We start from the raw sequence: 22520 nt of genomic DNA, 5'->3' as shown, positions 1-22520 counted from the left end.
AAATCTAAACCATAATGACATTCTTGCTATTCCTAAAGTATGGGAAATTGTCATAGAAAATTGTGACATGGAAAACTAGTAGTAAATTTATTTATTTTTTTTTTTTAAATATATGTTATCTTATTTTAATGTATTTTCTTCCTCTTCAATTATATTTTAATTTAATAGCTAGAATTAAATGAAACACTACTGCACGCATATTGGGATTCCATTGTAATCATGCACCCTAACTGTATGTTATTCCTAGTATTGTTTGAATTGACTGTACTGACGATGTCCTAAGATACTTAGGATGAAATATTTACTTATTAAAACTTATTACGTGTTTAGTCATGAATTCTACACAAGTTTCATTGTATAATAAAACATGTTATGAAGCTTTCTATTTTCTCTGAAAGACAAATTTCCATTTTGTTTTTAGTATGTCTAATGTAGGTCAAAAAAGTGGACTTATAGCACACATCCTCAAAACATTACATGGCAAATTAGCAAGCATCCTTCATACCCTACTTAGAATTACTTCAACAGGTTGTTCAAGAAGTCACCAATGTTGTGAAAGAATGATCCTTCACAACATTTGGAAGTCATTAATTAATATGTGCAACATTCAAGATCTCTCTTATGCCAGCAATCACATATAGAGTTTACACAACGTCAAGACTACACATAACATGCCAAATGATACTCGTGATTAAACTGTCATTCCAATTTTTTCAATTTATAGATATTAGTGGCTGTTGGAAAATTTATTTTTTGGTTGCTTTTTTACTTATGTTAAGTAACCTCCTGAAGATGCTGTCCAGCCATATAGACAGTGAAACATGTTGAGGAAATACATCTAGTATATAACTCCTGACTGGACAACCAAAGCAAATCACCTCCTGTACTTCCACAAACTGCCCACTGCATGCCAAACTCTGAACTTCTGCAAAAGGACCATTAGAAAAATCCTTATTAATCTTGATACTAGTAAGGCTCCTGGTCCTGGTTCCTCTAGTTCCACTCAAGACTTGTACTCCAGAACTGACATCCATCCTGTATTGCCTATATAAACTATCATATTCTACTGGCACCTACTCAACAACTCAATATCTAGCCTGTACCCAAAAAGAGACACAAAAGTCAGCTATCTAACTATTGATCCATCGTTCTCACCGCAGTACTTTTAAAAGTGATGGAGAAGGTTATCAACAACCAGCTTTGTCACCTGGAGACAACAGTTAATGCTCGCCATGAAGCAATCCATCTTCATTACCTGGACACAACAGTTAATTACAGCTGGATTCTGCCATTCTCATTCTACAGCCGACCTCCTAGTTAATCTCACCCACCTTTGGACACAGGCCAAAGAAAGGTTTGAAAAAACTCATGCTATTGCTCTTGATGTCCAGCACTGAGCCCTCCTGAACAAGCTGCCATCTTATGGCCTCCCTTCTACTCTGTGATAGGATGGTTAGTTTTCTCTCATCAGATTTCCCATCATGAAAGCAGGAGTGCCTCAGGGTTCTGAGCTCTCACTCACATTCTTCCTCCTTTCTCCGATTTCAAATCCAATTCACAGCTTTGCCGATGACAGTACTTCATCCCTCTTCCTCATTCAATAAACCCTGGAGTAAGGTAATGTTAGATGCCTTGCAATCTTTCATAACTAGTGACTTCATAACACTGACCTCCTCAACATCCTCAAATGGGATGAAGACAAGTTAGCAAATTTCAATGCAAATAAATAAATAAATAAATAAAGCCTGCTTTATTACCCACAAGAAAAATCCTACCTCATCCCCTCTCAGTTTTGATAATGTTCCAGTTTTATTTCAAGATCAATTTTCTCTTCTTGAGTTGATTGTCACATCCAGTTTATCCCAACACAAACATTAATTACACAGACTCCTTAGTCTCTAAAAAAAGGCTTTGGTGTTCTTTTCTGTTCTAAACATGACTTTTCTTCCTTTCAACTCTTAATACTTTACAGGTCTCAGATCTGACCAACTCTGGAGTACCCAAGACCTTCCTAAGAATTTTTGATATTCAGAAGAGTATAAATCCACTTAATAGACTACTCTGCCCTCACTTAATCATAGGTGCTCTGTTTCTGCACTGTGCTTCTTCTACAGGTACTTTCATGGTCATTGCTCCTGTGAACTGGCTGCTATCATTCCTCTACTTTCTTCTTACCATGTAAGAACTAGTGCAGCCACTGACCAACACCCATACATACACTGAACTAACTTATTAGCTTCCTTCATTTCATCCACCTGTATTTCTTTGGAACAATCTCCCCATACTGTTTTTCTTACTGAGTACAACCTCACACTCTTTAAGAAACATATCAACAGGCTACATTTTTCTCTTTAATGACTTGTCACATATGGCACTGTAGTGTTATAGGTCTTGTGAATTCTTATGTGTGAAGTCATCACAAAAAAATATAAATAAAATAATGTAAATGAGTTAAAAACCTGGTTATTTATTATTCAAGCAAATCTACTCAGCGAATCACATAAACAACAAGATAGTAAATTTTTCTGATCAGTTTAATTTTACACACTGGCAACTTGTGAGGATCACTATTCCATATTTTAGAATAAAAATATGAGGGCAAAAGCATAAGGTTTTTATTAGGAAGAAGCAAGCCTGGCAATCAGTAATAAATACCTGTTAGCATGTTTTGCATATCTAGAGGTGCAGCTGTGGATTTAAAACAAATGGGGAGAGAGAGACTAGAAACAACTGACAGAGGGACAAGGGCCTGAATGAGTACAAGTTGATGGATAAAAGATAACAGAAATCAGCAGAATGAGAGATAACAGAAATCAGCCTGAACACACTGCACACACACAATGTATTTCCAAAAATAGGCACATAAGACAGCAGTTCACCTACTCAGTTTTGCACATGTGCATCCATCCATCCCATTATAAATAGATATCATGATGACAGTTTAAAAGTTTAGTATTTAATGGCACATAAAATTTGTGTCAAAGATATATATGCATGAAAATATCAGGCAGTGACCTGAAGAAAAATGCATCAAGAAGTGATATAATCAATTTAAACAAGTTAGGAGTGTTGAGAAAAAAAAATCCACACGAAACTTGAGAAAGGTGAATGCGGATTTCCTGAAAAGGATTAATTTCTTGACTAGCTCTGATCTTTTCCTTCAGGAAATCTGCATTTCCTGAAGGAAATAGACTACTAAGAAGGATAATGTGTACATAAAGAGTAGTTTCATTACTTAACAGTTAAAGGAAAGGACTGACTTACAAGTTGAGGTATGCTCCAATAGTCAGTGACAGCTACACGTGTAGCCCACACTGACATGCATAACATGCATTTCAGGGCAGTGTAGTAGCGAGTCATTCACATCTTGTGATTGTTGTTTAGCGCACGAATCCACACACACACACACACACACACACACACACACACACACACACACACACACACACACACACTGTAAAGAAATGAAAGATTAATAATGAACAAGTAAACAGATGCATAGAAACCTCAAATTTCTAATGTTGTATATGAAATGCACCCCAAGAAAGGTCATTAACCTAGAGTACATCAGTACTGTAGGTGGGCTACAGTACTAATAAAGACCTAATTTGGAACTTTAAGCCACTTCAGACCTTTAATATGCAGGATGGTGGTTTCACACCAAGCAGTGAAAGCTATCTATCACCTAATTACAGAATAAGTCAAGCAGTACTTTTCCATACAAAATTTTAGCTGTTGACATTAGCTACACATCTGAAATAGCAAAAATATGAACTTTTATCGAAGTGGAAGCAACATAGGTTACTGCAATCTCACGTATGGCATGGAATGTAGAGGCAGCAAGAGGAGAAAATACCCAAATGCACCGAATACAGAGGGGGGGGGTAGTAATGATACAAGAGCTTGTACTCTAACAACAATGCACCATGTTCACACCTGTGTGATTACAAAGTCTATTCTTCTGAGAAATGCTCTTTGTATGGACTTGCAAACTGTATGGTGTATCAAAATATTATATATTACACTTATTATTCTAACCAAACTAACTTTTTGAAACTTTTTGTTTTAAGTAAGAGATGAATTGCATTGCCTGGTATGAGACTACTGCAATGCTTACTTGAGGTTTGAAAGTTCCTTTGGTCTCTAAAGAAGGATTTCTGGATTACAGTAATAATATACTATAGGTTTTGTGGGAGAGTCACATAAAAAAATGTGGAAAAATTGAATTACAAAGACCATAATTATGAATTAAAAATTGAGTGATGACTATAAAAAAGTAAAAAGGAGAAGGTGATGCCAGAATTAAAAGCTTGCAAAATTTTTAAACTAGATGTCAATAGGACAAAATATATAGCTGGACACTGCTACAGACCTAGGTCATCTAAAGAGGACTATCATTATGAGTAACTGATCAGCTATGGGGATAATGAATTAGATGGAGGGGAAAGCATGCAAGACAGAGTAAAGAGATTTTATAGAGATATTTAGATAATTTTACCACATATAAAGGAAGAGACTTAAGTCTCTTCCTTCATATGTGGTAAAATTATCTACTAACACCATCTGAGAATCTCTATAATCAGGCAACTGTTATTTATTTCGTATCAAAAAAAAAAAAACAACAAGTGGTACAGTAGTAAGTAATTGGTACAATATTATTTACAACAAATTAGGATACATTACAAATGAGAACAGCTTAAATTTAACAGGTAAATTATACAGAAAATAATAGGTAAAATATGAAGGAAAAAGAAACTATATATAAGTTATATACAATAAATATGGTCAGATGTTCCTCCAGTATCTTGTGCAATCAACTTCTTTTTCTGTGCAGGATATAAGTTCCTATTCTGTGCAAGGAGATTGAAGGAGGCAAGAAAGAAGGTGTTCCATGGACTGTGTTGCCCCACACTCACAATTATCTGGTCCGCTGAGGTAGTCCCATTTGATGAGGTTTTGTTTGCAGCGTCCTATTGTTCATAGTCTGTTGAGGCCTTTCAAAGTATTCCAAGTCGACACCACATGGAAGATGTTTGGCTGTTGGAATACCCGTATTATTCTCAGGGTATAGTGCAAACCATTGTTAAAGTCTTGTCTCCAGAGGGTTTTTAGGTGGTTCAATGGTTGCTAGAGAGCTATGTCAGAATCATAGTCTTTGGGATACTCTATAGTGGGTGGTGCTCATCATTCATTTGTCTGTTCTTTCTTCAGCTGAGAATGCAGATCTTTGAGTTGAAGGGGGAGAGGGTGCAATTCCAGCCAAAGTATACAGGTCTCTTAATGCCATTGGTTTCAGGCTGTAATTATACGGCAGCTTTCATTCAATACTGGGTCAAGTTTTTCAACATGGCAGGATCTGACCCATACAGGACATGCATATTCAGCAGAAGAATAGCAAAGAGCCAAGGCAGAAGATCTGTCTACATCCCATTTGGAGGAAGCAAGCTTTTTTAGTATATTGTTTCTTGCATTAATTTGTGCCTTTGATTTTTCTATGTGTGTTTTATATGAAAGAATGTGATCAAGAGTCACACCAAGGTAGACCAGGTTCCAGGAATGTTCTATATAAGAGCCTTGCCAAGAAATCTGAAGCTTCTTATTGGCTTCCTTATTGTTATAAGGTGGAAAAGGCCAGTCTGGGTTTTCAAGGGGATTGGTTTTAACTGATTATTGCTATAATATGTCAGATATAGGCAAGTGATAGAGTAGTTCCTATGGACTTGAAATTATTTGATTGAGTAGCTATGGATAGGTCATCAGCACAGATGAAATTTCTAGTTCCTGGAAAGATGTGGAGATCATTGATGCAGATGTCAAAAAGTAATGGTGATAACACACTTTTCTGGGGAGGCCATTTTTTTGGGAATGCCAATGGCTCTTCCTACCCCCCCCCCTTCCAGGTCCACAAAAAAGCATCTGTTTTCCAAGAGTAACTGGATCAGGAGGACAAGGCAATAGTCTAGTTATTCCATATATTTTATTTCTGAGTGTGAGATGGTTTATGGTATTGTATGCTGCAGTTAGCTCTACAAAGACTGCTCCTGTAGCTAGTTTTTGCTCATAACCATTTTCTATATATTGAGTGAGGTTCAGAATTTGTGATGTACAGGATGTGCCTAGTCTAAAACCAGCCTGCCCAGCAATAAGATGAGGTTCGATTAGGGGTTATAGCCTATTAAAAATTAATCGTTCATAGAGTTTTGAGGTGGCTGAGTAGTGATATAGGTCTATAATTTTTTGCTTTGGTTGGAATTTTTCCTGGTTACAGAAGGGCCACCACTTTAGCATGCCTCCATATATTGGTATCCTTAGAGTTCTGAGGCAAGTGTTGTATAGGTTTAATAACCACTCTTTAGTCCCAGATCCAAAATGCTTATTTATTCATATGGCATAAATAACAAAACATGCAGTACAATACACTGTCATTTTAAAAGCAAATAAAGTTAAGTCATTTTAAAAAACAATAAAATTGAAAGGTTATATCCATATTAGTCAAATAGTTCATAGCTTCAGAAGTAGGACTTAAAAAGTTCTGATTTGTCTCCTGAATATGCTCTAAGATAACACTGGGTCACAATATGGTCCACAGCTTGTCTTTGCGCTCTACAATCACAATGTGGGGATGGCCGTTTACCCCATTTAAAAAGCATATCCACACATACACCATGACCAGTTCGTATTCTATTAAGCTGAGTCCAGAATTTTTGTGGAAGGTTAGAGCAAGCATTAAAACTTTCTTGTAATTTGTTGAGAAAAAATTTTGTAATATTATCTGCCTCGCTCTCCCACTGTTCTTGCCACTTCTGCCTTCAGGTAAAAGTTAGATTGTTATAATTGTTGGGCTAACTGTAGTGGTGGATGTCTCAGTCATTGTATACTTAAATCTGGGAGATCTAATTGTATTGGCAGGGCTGTGTTCTCCAAGATTTTCTTATACTCCTGTAAGAGAGCTTTGGCCCTGCATAGACTTGGTGGAACAATGTTTCTAAGAGCCGAGAGCCAGTGTGTGGGTTGATTTGATTGTGCCAGAAATCGGTCTCATTGTATTATTTAGTTGGTTATCAACAAGTTTAATATGTGTGCTATTTAGCCACACTGGTGAGCAATATTCAGCAACAGAGAAAACTAGACCGAGAGCTGTAATCTGTAGATATTATCGGCTGTTGCTCCCCAAGTCGTGCCTAATAGTTTTTGTATTATATTGTTAAGGGGTTCTTAACTTAGCAGCAACATTTGTTAGGCATTGCTTATAAGAGAGCATGCGGTCCAAGGTCACGCCCAAATACTTTGGAAACTTATTATGTCGTAGTAAGCATCCTTCAAAGCAGATATGCAAAGTGACACCTACCATATGATTATTAAGGTGAAAGCTTGATACTTCTGTTTTGTCTCGGTTGAACTGGAGCCTCAATTTTTTGTAATATTCACCTATTGTTTTCAGATCTTTTATAAGTACCTCTTCTGCCTGACTCATATTTTTGTGTTGAATGGCAATTACAGTGTCATCAACATAACAGGACTTGCGTGAAATGCCGATGAGCAAATTCTGTAATGAATTTGTTCATTACAGATATCATCAAGGCCTGCAGATTTTCTAGCTTTTAATACGATTATTGCAGTGTTGAGTTCAGTGATCATGAAATCTGAGTTAATTGCATTTTGTTCCTCACTTGGGGTTCTAAATATCTTATTTTTGGGTGCTTTTAGGGAATTTTCCATTCAGCATCAGCTGGTGAGCAATTTGATTAGCTGTTACCTGTGGATGCTCATTTGGCTTAGTGAAATCCTTTCTAATTCTGTTGATAAAGTTCCATACCATTCTGCTACTATGAGTCATGTCAAGAGTTTCTATTTCTTTTTTCCATAAGGAAGGCCTTTCCTCTGCCATCTCAGAGCATAATTTTTCTTCTGCATGAATAGTCTCCTCTGAGAAGGGATTGGTGTTATAAAGTTGTAAGTAATTAGCATACTGGGCTTGTATATCTTTGGGAAGGCCTGATTTGTGCGGCATCCTTGGGGATGTGTTTGGTGTAGATTTTCCTCAGTATTTTTATGAACTGACGATACTCTTGAGGGTTTGGAGGGACTGGCCCTATGGAGCGGTCAAGATCTTCCAAACCCTTCCAATTAGCTTTTTGAAATTAAATCATCTGTAAGGGATTGTGTTAGGCATAATGGCTGGGAAGAATTGAAGCATTATAGGTCTGTATTGAGTATGTGGAATGGGATTTAAAACCTTTTTAACACAAGTGTTGGATATTTTTGTGCTAACACATATGAAGTCAGGATTATAGCCTTGCTTCCATCTGCCACTATTGAAAGATGCAGGGAGTTTTGAATTATGTATCAGGTTTATAATCATCTTCATAATACTATGACTGTTAAAGTCACCTAATACAACATTAGTCATGTATGCATTATTACTTAGGAGGATCTTAGGGAAGGAGAAAGCTTCTTCTGGCAGTTTATAAATTGAGATGATTGAGATATTTTAAATGCGATTGTAATAATCTCAATGTTTATGTTGTTCGTTGAGTCAATGGATGATGGAATTCAGTTTTCTTTAGTAAATATTGCACTGCCATAATTATCATGAGGAATCTCTTTGATGAGTTGCATGACATGGATGTAAGGTCTGGCGGCACCTTCTCCTCTGAGTTTCTTGCAGGCAGAGCACATCGCAGTCATTATTTCTGCAAATATTTAAAATGAGATCTTGCTTGACACTGGAGAAACCTTCAATATTAAATTATATTATTTTTAGGCCTGGCCCCAGGTGGGATCCTTTAAGGCAGAAAGTTGGAAACATTTTAGTTTGATCGCTGTGGCAACTGTTATGACTCATGGCAAGTAATCATGCAGTAGTGACTTGAGAAATGACAAATCATATGATAACTTTATTAATAAGGAGTATATAAGGAACTACAAGGAGGTGATTAAGTACTGCTTTAAGCTATGAAAGCTGGTAAGACTCGAAACAATGTCCCGACTAGAGAAATGCATGATACAGGAATCAATACTGCAATCAAAGTAATCAATGGGTATCTGAAAAAAGAGTAGCAGAATAAATTGCATGGGAGTTAAGTGGATGAATAAAGCATTGTGGATCCAGTACTAGGAAAACAGTGCTGACCATGCCTGGGAACAATATAAGAAGGAGACCAGAGAAGTGATGACAGCAAAATCAGACTATGTGAGGAAGTTAGCTGAACAGGCAAAGGAAAATCTGGCAAATTTTTTTTCACTGTGTGGCAAGTAAAAGGAAGGATGACCATGAAGGAATAACCTTAGAGAATACAGGTGGTAGGAAAGTCAGAAGACAGCAATAGCCAAGATGTTGAGTAATCTTTAGTTAGCAAAACATACTATTCCGAGCAGTGTCCTGTTAACTTTGTGGATACTGAGGGAGAAGTGGGGGGGGGGGGGGAAGCTAATGAAAAAACAAATGTGGATGAATTAGATGTATTGAAGCTTTGCAAGAACTTGATCTGAAAACAGCAGTAAGATTGGATGGGATATCAGTATGATGGATGCTGAAGAAACATACAAGAGAATTAACAATTCCCCTTCACACTCATCAGATCAGACCATGTCTGATCTGATGAGTGTGAAGTTTGAACAGAAGCTGGTAAGGGAATGCATCCAAAAGTTGGTTGATAGCACGTTGATTCTCTAAATTTAGAGCTACTGGCTATTTGGAGTTATGGCCACAGCAACTAAGGCACGAGACCAGTGTATTGTGCTCGTTTATCACGTGTTTATGCAATTAAGAGACATAATATACTAATTGGTAGGTTTTGCAGAAAGTTTCCACAGAAAAACTCTGCAACCTCCATATGAGACTGACTAACTCACCTTCAATAAAAAAAAGCTCTTATAAAGATTCATCACATTCTTGAAGTGATATGAACCCATGATTCACTAAAGAAAACAACATGGCACTGTTGTTTGTGCATAAGTCTTGCTTAAGCAATCTGCTAACATTCTGCAATTAACAGAGTGAAAATAAAGTTGGATAAAGAAATGGATATACCAAGATATTTCTAGATTTTGCCAAGTCTTTCAATAGGATTCCACATGGGAAATTTTACAAACTCAAAGATATGGGTGGATGGATATGCAAAATACGCTTGTGATGTAAATAGAAGAGTTGACATCAAAAAATGATGTATGAGGTGCTAATCTAAGAGAAGGAGATGACCAGTCAGGTATCTCAGGGTTGTGTAATTGGGCCACTGTTCTTATCTTCCTGTGGTGTGGCCTATTTCCACAAAAGGGGCTCTGGCAAAACTAGCAAGTATTCCTGCTACAAAGGGGGATGGATACCTTCCTAGTCGGATGAAATGCCAACTAGATTGGTAGATGTCCTTCATTGTATGGTGAAATACCACTACCTGGCTTAATGGAGATCTGAAGCAGAAAATATCATGTTTGGTTTCCAGAGCAGGGATTCCAGTTTCTATTCCTCTCCCTTCTCCATTCAGTGTTCATGATATGCCTCCAGGTCATGCCAAACATACTTGGAGACCAATAATTCCTCAATTTCAAGGGCACATAAAATGGTGGTGTCGCAGGCCAACCACCAGTTATTGCACAGGCTTGAACCTGTCAGTAATGAGTCAGGAGGCTTTCCGGTCAACTGGCACACAGTCTGCCTGGTCATGCCTAGAGAGGGAGTCCAAGCAGTGGCATGGAGGCTGGGTTTTCTTTGTATGAATGTCATGTCCAAGAGTATCTTCTGTGCCTTTGTGAGATCTGACATAGCCAGCTAGAGAATGGCTAATTTAGAATCCCTTGCATTAGACTTTCTCTGTCTCAAAAGTTTCCTTGTCCCATTTACCAGTTTCCAAACACCGATAACCACTCGGGTCTCTTCACATTCCTTTCCATGAAAATACCACCGCAATCCAGCTATTCAAATAGCGAGGTCATCTTCCTAGGCAATCTCAATGTCCACACCACCAACCAGCTTAGCCAGTGGTGTTGAAAAAGGAAGCCATCACCTCTGTCCTCTCCAAAATAATGGAGAAAGTCTTCAATAGCCAACTTCTCCACTACTTAGGAACCCACCAATTAATCACTGACCACCAGTATGAATTCTGACATTCTGAAACTGTTACCTTCTGTAATTGGGTAGCCAGAATTTCCTGCGAGTTATGGCAGATGGCTCCTCGAGGCTCTGTTCGATTACCTACACTTTTTCTCCTGTACATAAATGACCTGCTCTCAATCATGACTGAAATCCTATCCACAGCTTTGATAGTACCCTCCATTCATCCTACTCATTTGACAAACCATGCAGTACTCTGATATCTCAGGCTACAAGATCATCTACAACTAGTGACTTACACAATGATCTACATACTATCCTTCAATGGGACAAGGACAATCATTACATTCAATACTACCAAAACACAGTATTGCTTTTTTTCTCTCTCTCACAAAAGAGATCTCAGCTAACTTACCTTTACCCAAAGTAATACACAAATCACCAGACAAGATCAGATATCTCTGCCTGGACTAACATTTACTTCCAATCTCTCCTGGCATAAACACATCACGTCAAGCTTCCTTAGCATACCAAAAAAACTAGACATTTTTTTTGTTGAAGATGCTATTTTACACCCAACCAACCCAACTATATACAAATCCCAAATCTGCCCATACTTAGAACACTGCTCGTGTTTGGAGTAATGCACCTAATACTTCCTTAGAAATCCTCAACTCTGTCCAGAAGAGAGCAATGACTCGTAGATGAACCCCCCCCCCCTACAGATTCTCTTCAACCTCTATTTCACCATGGGTAAGATCAGGTGCAGTGTTTCAGCACTGTCTATTCTACAGGTGCTTCCATGGTCACTGTTCCAATGAATTGGCAACAATCATTGTGCCATTTTCTGTTGCACCTGCTTCTTCTCTTCCTTTTATTCCAATTCCACACACTTCTGTCTTCTAGAACAGCCTTTCTCACAAAGTATTTCCAAACAACTACAACTCTTCAAAAAAACCTATCTCACTCCTCCTCAGCACCCGACACATGACAGTGATGTGTTTATAGGTTTTTCAACCTCGTCTTATGCATGGGATTAAAAAGAGAGAGAGAGAAAGAGTCTAGAGGGTAATGTTGAGTCATCTACTAATGATGCAAATTTTGGATTATATATATATATATATATATATATCAGCTGTAAATTTTTACAGCTGATATATAATTTCTTCAAGCTAATTTGAAGAAATTATATATTTCAAATTAAAGTGTTCTATGGACAAAAGGTACTACACAAATCAGTAATCATTTTGGAATGAAGATATTGCAGCCATAGACCTTAGAGCAATTATGGACAAAGCAGAAGTTCAAGAATCACATGCTAAGGTATTTAAAGTCAGTGGTTTAAGCTCATCATCAAGATAACAGTGTTGAAGAGCCCACTAAATTGTAGGAAAAGGAAGTTATTTTCTCACTGGATTTTGATAAGGTGACATCTAGACTACAGTTTTGTGGAGATCAAGAAACAGTTGAAAAGATCCAGCAGAAAGTAAGCAAGATGATATCTGGCCTATGAAATTGATCAGGATATGCATAATTGAAGAAATATGATCTTCAAATTTTGAGAAAGAAATCAGATATGACAAACATACAAGTTGGTAAGAGGAGCTTAAAGTATAAATACAAGTGAGATTTGTAGTTTGTTAGGTGGAAGAACTTGGAGGGAGGGAAGGGGGGGGGATCATCCCTGGAAGTTGAGCAAAGGCATGGTTAGGAAGCATGTGAGATCTAGGTTCTTCTGATGGTTTGTAGCAAATATGTAGAGGCAACAATTCAATGTTGTGGGTGCATCTTCAATAAATGTGTTCAAAAGGAGATGATAAGCATGTAGGCACTGAGTACAAAGAAGGGATTCCCCCCCTCCCCTCCCAATCAGTCCTCAGACTCCCAAGAGAAACCTGCATAGCAATAAACTCAGGTTTCTAGAATTAAAAATTCCATTACTCAAACAAATATTAGACCAAAAGTAGCATTTAAAAAGCAGGGTTTTACTCTGGCAAACCAGCTACTTCCAAAGAATTTTGTGGTGGGACCACCACCCCCTTACGAGTCTTCAAAATTTGAGTCATCAGAATTCAAGGAGAACAGGCCTACCAGTCCGGAACTCGGGGGATTGGGCGCTGTAGGCGTCAGGGGGGGGGACCCCTTTTGAGTCTTCAAAATTCAAATCTTCAAAATTCAAGGAGAACCGGCCTATCAGTCGGAACTCAGGGGGTTGGGCGCTGTAGGCACCAGAGCCCTCCCCTTTTGAAGACTCAACACTCAGGATAGACCCTGAGTGTCAAGTCTTCAAAATTCAAGTCATCAGAATTCAAGGAGAACAACCGGCCTACCAGTCCAGAACATGGGGGGGGGACCATAGGCACTGGGAGGGGCATAGCCCCCCCTAGTACACTATAAAAAAAAGCAAAGCCTAATTTAAAGCTATGATCAGCATACATTAAGACCTACTGGGAGCTAGGTAATGATAGACATTCCAAAATAGCAGAGAACAAAAATGAACCATGTGTTTAAAATGTCTCATAATATGCACCATTCATAAATAAATTTTTAAAAAAACTGACTTAACTTACATATTTTTATTAGGACAAATTTTTGCCCTAATATCAAGTACATTTTCAGGAAGACTTTCAAAATAAAAACTGATATATTTGACAATGACACATGCAAACTGCATGTGCATGATGTAGAGTGTCGTGGTCTAATTATATTAAAGTTCTAGTAAAATAACTTCAATATTTAATAATTAATGTTATATATAAAATTAAAGTTAATTCTGGGAAATAGTTCTTCACAAACAACCTTCATTTCTTGATATTTAGAACAAAATCTGGCACCATTAAGACTTTAGTACACTGAGAACAGTCTCTTTTCTCTGTTGAATTGCTGCTCTCCAAGAAATAAATCACATAAAGTTCACCTTTCTTGCTAATGACTTTACCAAATTGTATATCAACAAGATAATTAATAATTATAGTTTCCTTGTCATCTGCTTCTTATCGACAGTGACACAATAGTGGTCCATAGTATCATTCCCTATGTTAAAGGCATCTCAGAAGGTATAGCCAAACTTAGATCTGTTGCCCTACAAATGTCCTTCTGTCGTGTCAACAAGTTATCTACTTGTTGGCACGATCTAAAGGAGATGGGCTCAGTTAAAGATAAACTTCTGCCTTTAGCCCACCCTGGGGTGTATCAAATTCCTTACCAGTGTAGATCATCATATTTTGGCCAAACAGATAAATCTGCAGCCATGTATTTTAATGAACATTTAGACTATGTTAAGTTCCATAAGCTAGAGCAATTGGGATTTGCAGAGCATGCTACCACCACCACCACCACCACCAGGGACTGAGCTCTTTGGAAGAAAATTAAGATTCTCCATAAAAGTAATAATCTCTTGGAATATTTATACAAAGAGTTGTGAGACCTTGCTACATCGACCAAACAGTGGACTATTTCCCTCTTATGGGAAATAGTTCTTCACTAATTCCAGAATTAACTTTAATTTTATATATATATATATATTTAATTATTATTAAATAATATTAAAGTCATGTTATTTTTTACTAGAACCTTAATATAATTAGCCCACGATGCTCTACATCATGTACGTGCACATCATTGTTGAATATAAAGGTTTGTGTTCTTATTTAATTTGAAAGTTTTACTGAAGATGCACTTGATACCAGGGCGAATATTTTATACTAATAAAAATATATACGTAAGTTAAATCCAGTGTACATTATTTATTAATATGTGCCATCAATTTAATAATTCTATATATTTCAGTTTAGGAATCAATCTGATTACTAAAATATTTGATTCCTGATGAAGTATATGCCATTTGCTGTAAGAAACTAAACAATTTTTACTCTGTGTTTTTTCATTTGGTTCATACTGGAAGTAATACCAAAGATGTCAATAGGTCAAAGCAGAAACAGTAAATTGGATCACAGCAGAGAAATCATGGAGTTCATACAAATTGGTACTGATATACTGCCAAAGGACACAAGACAGACAAGCTGGGTGAATGAAATGTGAACAAGGTTATGGTCAAAGTTAACAGAGGAGAGTTGACATCTTTAGTATATTTAGAGGGAGTAGTGGTTAAAGGAGATGGGAAAATTATGAGGCTTACCTAGCATTCTGGTTGCTAGACAAACTATTTATATGAGATCATTACTGATCTCACATACATAGGTGATACAAGACAATAATTCAGCTTCTCTTGCAGATGATCTGTTAAGTCAGAGAAGGAAAGACAGTACGAATTATGGCTGAGGAAGAGTGTATATTCCAGTTGTGTACTACACAGCCAAAAACATTAATGAAGAAATAGGTTTTTTTTTTTTTTATTATTTGAAATAAATATATTTATTTACTATTTAATATCAGATATTTATGAAATAAATAGTCATGAACTGTTACAAATATCAAGACATTCATAGAGTGACTGCAAATCAAAAAGGTGAATATTGCCATTGCAGCACACACTAACTAGTGATATATGAATAGAGAATAATGTGATTTTCCTACAGCATCTGTAACAAGGCATCAATGTGCATTTTTAACAGCGAAAGATAAGCAGTGATTGTGCGGCACACATGCTGGCACATTCATAATCACTGAAATTTACAAAGGAATTAAAGCTGTGTGGCTCTCAATAGCACAAGTAGCTAGCTCTACTAAGTAGATTACTTACAGCCAAAAAGGGCAGTGTAATTAGTTATTCCTTGTGGATTCCTATTAGATAACTATCTTTTTAAAAGCGACATTTATTTTTATCCTTCGACAAGTAGAAACAGTGTTGAAGATATTTTGTGTACAAGGGCAAGTTAAAAACTGTTAAAAATTATTCTGCTTCTTCCAAATTTACATTCTCCAAAATGAAGGACTCAACTGTTTTTTTCTTAAGAAAGAAAGTTTTTTTTTATATAAATTGAATAGTTTTTTTTTCTTTTTCTTAATAATGTTGCCATACCATAGCACATACACCACCTGCACTGAGGTCTCCAAAGATGATCTCACTGTTTGGATGATATGAACATAGAGAATCAAATAGGTAACAGCATAGTCTTCAGAATGAGGAATGGTAAAGGAAACAAAAGTATGATACAGTAAACCATAAAGAGGATTCAAACCTCTGTTATGGAATGTCAGAGCTGACATTCCATACATCTATATGAAGACCAGTACACGTATTACTCTTCTTATAGAAAGAACATAATTCAGATAGTATTTGCTGAAGATGCCAGATCAGGTTTCTGTAAGAAATAACACAAGTTTTCATAGTTGGCCATAAATGCTGGTGAAATGGATGTAGAAATTTTTTTACTAGATGTTTTCAGTTTTACTAATAATTTGGTGAAATAAATTGAGAAAAAATAAAAATTTAAAACATTTGTATACAAAATTAGGCTCTTGATTGCCACTAAAACTTTTTCTAAATTTTTGACCTTAAAAATATTTGGAAAACAAAGAAAAAATGTTCCATTACCTTTATGTTTATAATCAAAAACAGTAAAAAAAAAAAAAAAAAAAAATGAAAAAAGAAAAAAGAAAAAAAAAAAAGCAAGATCAATGCCGATACAAATCAGGAAGAGTGCGATTTCTCTATGAACATTGAAATAATTGAAAACAATGGTATTCACATCAATGATTAAAAAAATAATAATAAAAATTTTTAATTTTTTAAATAATTACTTTAAAATATCCTCATTCTATTAGTATCATAGAACTAATAATACTTACTACTTGAGAAATATCATAGCCCCATGGAAGATAGAGGACACCAGTGTTGTATTTTTCCCAATGGGAAAAAATAAAACTAAGATTGACAGCCCACAAAATAAAAAATACCCTTAAAGGACTGCAGCTATATTCCTCTCGACCAAACACTGAATACATACAAGTTGGCATAAACAGAGCTGCCCAACTGTCCAGACCATGATCCATTAATTCTCCAAGAGGCCCACTAGAATTTGTTCTTCGAGCATGCTTTCCATCAATGCCATCTGTAAAAAGATTTAGCAATCTTGATTTCTTGCCAGAACTGGCTTATAAACTTTTATTATTTGCACCTTTCCAATACTAACAATGGAAAAGTAATATTCATTTACAGATGTTAATTAAACTGCATTAACATTCACCTAAAGTGAAATGTGACTCATTTAAAAATCAGTATTTTACTTAATCTAGAGTAAAAAAAAGATTAACTCTGAATTGAGGGGAAAATATGAAATACGTATTTACAAAAGCAGATTAAGAATATTTAAAAATAATAAAACATTTTATCAGGGTGCTTAAGGTCAAAGCTGTATAACTAAGAGGAGACCTCCACATAGCCTTTAAAGGAATGCGGAGAACCAACCAGGGCTTCTGACCTAATGTCCAATCCTCACCTTTTGTGGTGCACCCTGTTAGGTATCTACCTGGATACTGAATAAGGATGGGCTAGCAATTTGGGATTTAGCCAACCAAATTGTATTCTTATTGGCTTAAACCAAAATACAAATAATGGTGGTACAATGTGACAGAATTCCATGTCGGCTTGGGTGTCGTCCGGTTAAACAAGGCCTCCATTGTTTTCGCCAGGGAACCAGGGCAAACAGCAAAAAGTCAGCTACTGGAACAAATCTGAAAACACACAACTCAACATCACCAGAGTAAAAGATCGGTACTATCAATATAAGAAGACTGAATGGCAAAGACATGGAGCTAGCTGAGGAATTAGATAAGCACCAGATCGACATAATAGGGGTGACTGAAACAAAAAAGACAAAAACTGGCGAGCTCTTTCTGAGCAATAAATACAAAATGTTATATTCAGGCAATGACAATCAAGGAAAAGAATGAGTAGTATTTAACACTACGAAGCTAATCTTCTTGAATGGCAAGCAGTCTCAAGTAAAGTGATGTGGACAGATATCAGAATGGGGAAACTGAATAATGAGACTTATTTGTGCCTATGGTCCCACAGAAGGTTCTACAAAGGTAGAAATGGAGGAATTTTTTAATGCTTTAGAGAAAGCATCTGACACAAGGAAGAGGGAAAAGCTGGTCCTTGTGGGAATCTAAATAGCAGAGTAGGAAATGATTGTCAGACATACAAAAATTTTTTGGGAAAATTTGGAGAAAAGAAAGCAAAGTTAATAATAATGGCAAATACCTGTTGGATTCCTGCTCAGGACAGAGACTGGTTATTACTAACACCATGTTCCAACATAAAAATGTGCACAATTTCACATGGAAAGAAGACGCAAAGAATAAGAAAAGTCTCATTGACTATGTTATTGTCGATAGTGATGTTTTCTCCCTGGTGCAGGACACCAGAGTGTACAGAGGATTTGAAATTGGAAGTGATCACTATTTAGTCTTGAGCAGGATAAAATTGAATTTCATATTGAAAAGAATAACATGTAAGAAAGTTTTAAAGCGAATAAAAGTTGAGCAGCTCTCAGATGTGAACTGTAGACTAAAATATACAAACATTATTCAAGAAAAAATGAGAGTTTGAGAACAGGAATTAAACCTTGGAGATTCATTGGCAAGCTCTGAAGAACACATTGATTGATTCTGCCAGAGAGGCATGTGGTGAGGTTGTCTGCAAGGATAGAAAAATCAGAACTCCATGGTGGACACAGGAAGTTAAAGAGGCAGTGAAGGAAATGAAGAAAGCATATCAAAAGTTCCTGGCAAATAAGTCAGCTTGTGCTCTTAGAGAATACAGAGACTAATGTAAGAAAGCTAAACACTGTATAAAACTAGCTAAACAAAGTCATGGGAGGACTTTGGCAAGAACATAGAAAATAAATATCAAGAGGATGGCAAGATATTCTGGAGGTTGTTGAAGAAGCTCAGAAATGGAGGAAACAGTGTTGTAAAAGGAATTAGAGATGATAAAGGTGACATGAAAACTGAAGAAAAAGTTATCCTTGAAATATGGAGTAATTACTTTGAAAAATCGCTAAATGAAACAAGCAGTTATAGCACAGTGGTAAAAAAACACTCAACAGGCATATGTATCCATACTTGAAGCAGAAAAAGCCATCAAAGGCTTGAAATGTGGAAACGCAGCAGGAGTAGATGATATTCGACCAGAAATGCTGAAGTATGGTGGTATAGAAGTCTTACAGTGGCTGCACTGCATAGTTCAGAAGGCCTGGACAGAGGGACGAATTCCCAATGATTGGAGTAGAGCTCTCATAGTACCCATATATAAAAAAGGGAATAAAACTGAATGTGAGAATTACAAAGATATTTCCCTACTGATGTTCCTGGTAAGATTTATGCAAGTATACTTGAGAAACGGTTGAGATGGATTGTGGAAGAGAAGCTTGGTGAAGAACAAGCTGGATGCAGGCCAAAAAGAGGCTGTCAGGATCAGATCTTCACTTTACGACAAGTAGTTAAGAAATCATGGGAATATAACATAGATCTGTAATTAAGTTTTGTCGATCTGGAAAAGGCATATGACAAGGTGCCAAGAGTGAAGCTATTCCAAATGCTACTATATGGTGTTAATGGGACATTTTATCAAGCAATACTTAGTCTTTATTTGAGTTGTAAGTCAGCAGTTAGAATTGAAGGAAGTACAGGAAGATGGTTTAATGTTAAATCTGGTGTGAGACAAGGATGTACATTATCCCCTCTGTTATTCATTATCTATATGGATCGCATTATGAAGGAAAGTAGTATTAAACCCGATATCAAAATTGGAGATGTTAATGTCAGCTCTTTGCTTTATGCAGACGATGTTATACTTCTAAATAAATCCACTACAAGTCTGCAAGATTCCCTGACTAAATTGAATAACTGTTGTAATAGATATGGTATGAAGGTCAGCAATAAAAAGACAAAGACAATGAAAATAGGCAGAATCATTAAAAATGTCAACTGTGTTGTGAATGGAGAACCTGTGGAACAAGTAAAACATTTCGGCTATTTAACCACGATTTTTAGTGAAGATGGTAAATTAAATATGGAAATAGACAACAGAATCAACAAAGCTAGTATAGTAGGAAGTCAAGTGAATAAATTCATAAGGAATAAGAGAGAAATTAGTCGATACACTAAATTAGCTGTATAAAAGACAGTGTTCAAACCAGTTTTAACTTATGCATCTGAGAGCTGGGTCAGAAATAAAACACTTGACCAAAGACTAGAGGCCACACATATGAGAGTCCTGAAAAAGATTAGGGGGCATGAACAGATGGCATCGATGGCAATATCATATTAAAAATGAGGACATTAGGAAACATTGTCAGCATCCAGGAATGCATTAGCAGAGCTAATCTCAGGTGGTGTTGTCACTTAAATGACAATAGATTAAGATTAGAAAGATTAGCAAAACAAGTGTTCTCTGCCAGGTTGGCAAGAAAACAACCAAGATATAGGCGGATTGATATGGTAAAAAGTGCCTTAGATGATAGAAATATAAGATCTGATAATGTTGGAGTCTTGACAAGTAACAGACTGATTTGGAGGAAAATTGTAGATAGGAAGTTAGTAATGATGTAAATTTTTCATGTAGTATTATCATATCCTGTACACCCCTTGAGGGTAAATGGCAGGGATTTTATGATGATGAAACTTTTTATCATCATCATATTTCTGATATGTACCCTCAGAAAAAGTACTATATGAAATGTCATCATTAGTAATTTCCTGTCAATAATTTTCTTCCATTTTATTATTTGTAATTAAATCTGTGTATTTTAAACACATTCACTCCTCTCACTTTAAATACATGGATCAATAGAAAAACATCTAAAATACCCAACAAAATGGATTGGATGTAACCATTATAAATAATTACCATGATTTAGAATAGTGGTTCCCAACTTTTTATGATCCCTAGAATAAGTAAGTAAATTTTTACACGAAAACCTTAAAACTTATATACTACACACAATTTTTTTTTAACATTTTTAATAATAACCATCACAATTTTTATGCAACACTTGTGCCTGATGCTTCAACTGATTAACTTTTGGTCACACTGTGGATAAATATACTATTTAATTCTTCAACAGATGCCAGCCATTCTCTCCTCTTGCTTTTAATATTTGTAAGCAAATGGAAAATTGTAGCAATATTATCATGTCTTTCCAATATTGGGAAATTACTTAGCAACATACATTCAAAAATTAATATATATATTAATTTTAATTAAAATTATAATAACGGAATTAACTCACATAAAATATTATTTATTAGTAGAATTTTTGCCTGAGTATCACAGGCATCTTTAGTACATGTAAAAAGCTAATTAAACAATAAATGACAATTCCAAAAAGTGCTACCTAAGTAGGTAATGCAAGATAAACTAAAAAAGGTCATTAAATTTCATAATTTATTTAAAAAAAAAAAATAGACAAATAAATAAATTACACACACACAATTAAAAAAGCTAGGAAAGATTAGCTGATTTAAAAAGTACTATCTCCCACAAAGGGTATAGACATAGACCATCGGATCTGTTTAAGTTAGGAGAGTGAAGTAAAGTTTCACGTTTCTTTATAAAGCCATTCCATGAGGAACCAACTTTTTGTGTAGGACTTGTCTTGTTCCAATGAACTCTGTCTAGTGTTGATGGCATGCTCTACAAGTCCAGACTGTTCAGGTTCAATTTAAGTAATATAAAAAAATATTAAATATGTATTTACAAAAGTAGATCAAGTATAGAGGTGCTCGAGGGTCAAAGCTGTATAACTGAGAGGAGACCTCCACATAGCCTTTAAAGGAATGCGGAGAACCGACCAGGGCTTCTGACCTAATGTCCAATCCTCACCTTCTCGTGGTGCACCCTGTTGGGTATCTACTTGGATACTGAACGAACGAGGATGGGCTGGCAATTTGGGATTTAGCCGACGAAATTGTATTCTTATTGGTTAAACCAAAATAAAAAATGATGGTACAACATAACAAAATTTCATGCCGGCTGGGGCGTCGCCCGGTTAAACAAGGCCCCCGTTGTTTTCGCCGGTGAACCAGGGCGAACAGCGAAAAGTCAGCTACTGGAACAAATCCGAAAACAAACCCAAACTCAGCATCACCAGAGTTAAAGATCAGTACTATCAACGTAAGAAGCCTGAATGGCAAAGAAATGGAGCTAGCTGAGGAATTAGATAAGTACCAGATCGACATAATAGGGGTGACAAACAAAAAAGACAAAAACTGGTGAGATCTTTCTGAGCAATAAATACAAAATGTTATATTCAGGCAATGACAATCAAGGAAAAGAAGGAGTAGCCATAGTATTCAACACAAAATATGAGGCTAATCTTCTTGAATGGCAGTCAGTCTCAAGTAGAGTAATATGGGCAAATATGAGAATGGGGAACTGGACAATGAGACTTATTTGTGCCTATGGTCCCACAGAAGGTTCTACTAAGGTAGAAGTGAAAGCATTTTTTGAGGCTTTAGAAAAAGCAACTGACACAATGAAAAAGGAAAAGTTGGTCCTTGT

The 22520-nt window shown here is 36.2% G+C and overlaps 1 protein-coding gene across 1 annotated transcript in view; it reads right to left on the bottom strand.

Moving 5' to 3' along the window:
* Positions 1-22520, bottom strand: part of LOC150107392 (ethanolaminephosphotransferase 1-like) — a 182192-nt gene that overhangs the window by 91719 nt on the left and 67953 nt on the right. The window contains exon 4 of the mRNA XM_090391860.1: positions 16802-17064. Coding sequence (XP_090247986.1) covers positions 16802-17064 — 263 coding nt within the window. The remainder of the gene's footprint in view (positions 1-16801; positions 17065-22520) is intronic.

The sequence above is a fragment of the Typopeltis vanoorti genome, chromosome 4 (assembly GCF_054136105.1).
Source record: "Typopeltis vanoorti isolate ZY-2024b chromosome 4, IOZ_Tvanoo_1.0, whole genome shotgun sequence".
Taxonomy (NCBI): Eukaryota; Metazoa; Arthropoda; class Arachnida; order Uropygi; family Thelyphonidae; genus Typopeltis; species Typopeltis vanoorti.
This window is presented reverse-complemented; position numbering and strand designations above follow the sequence as displayed.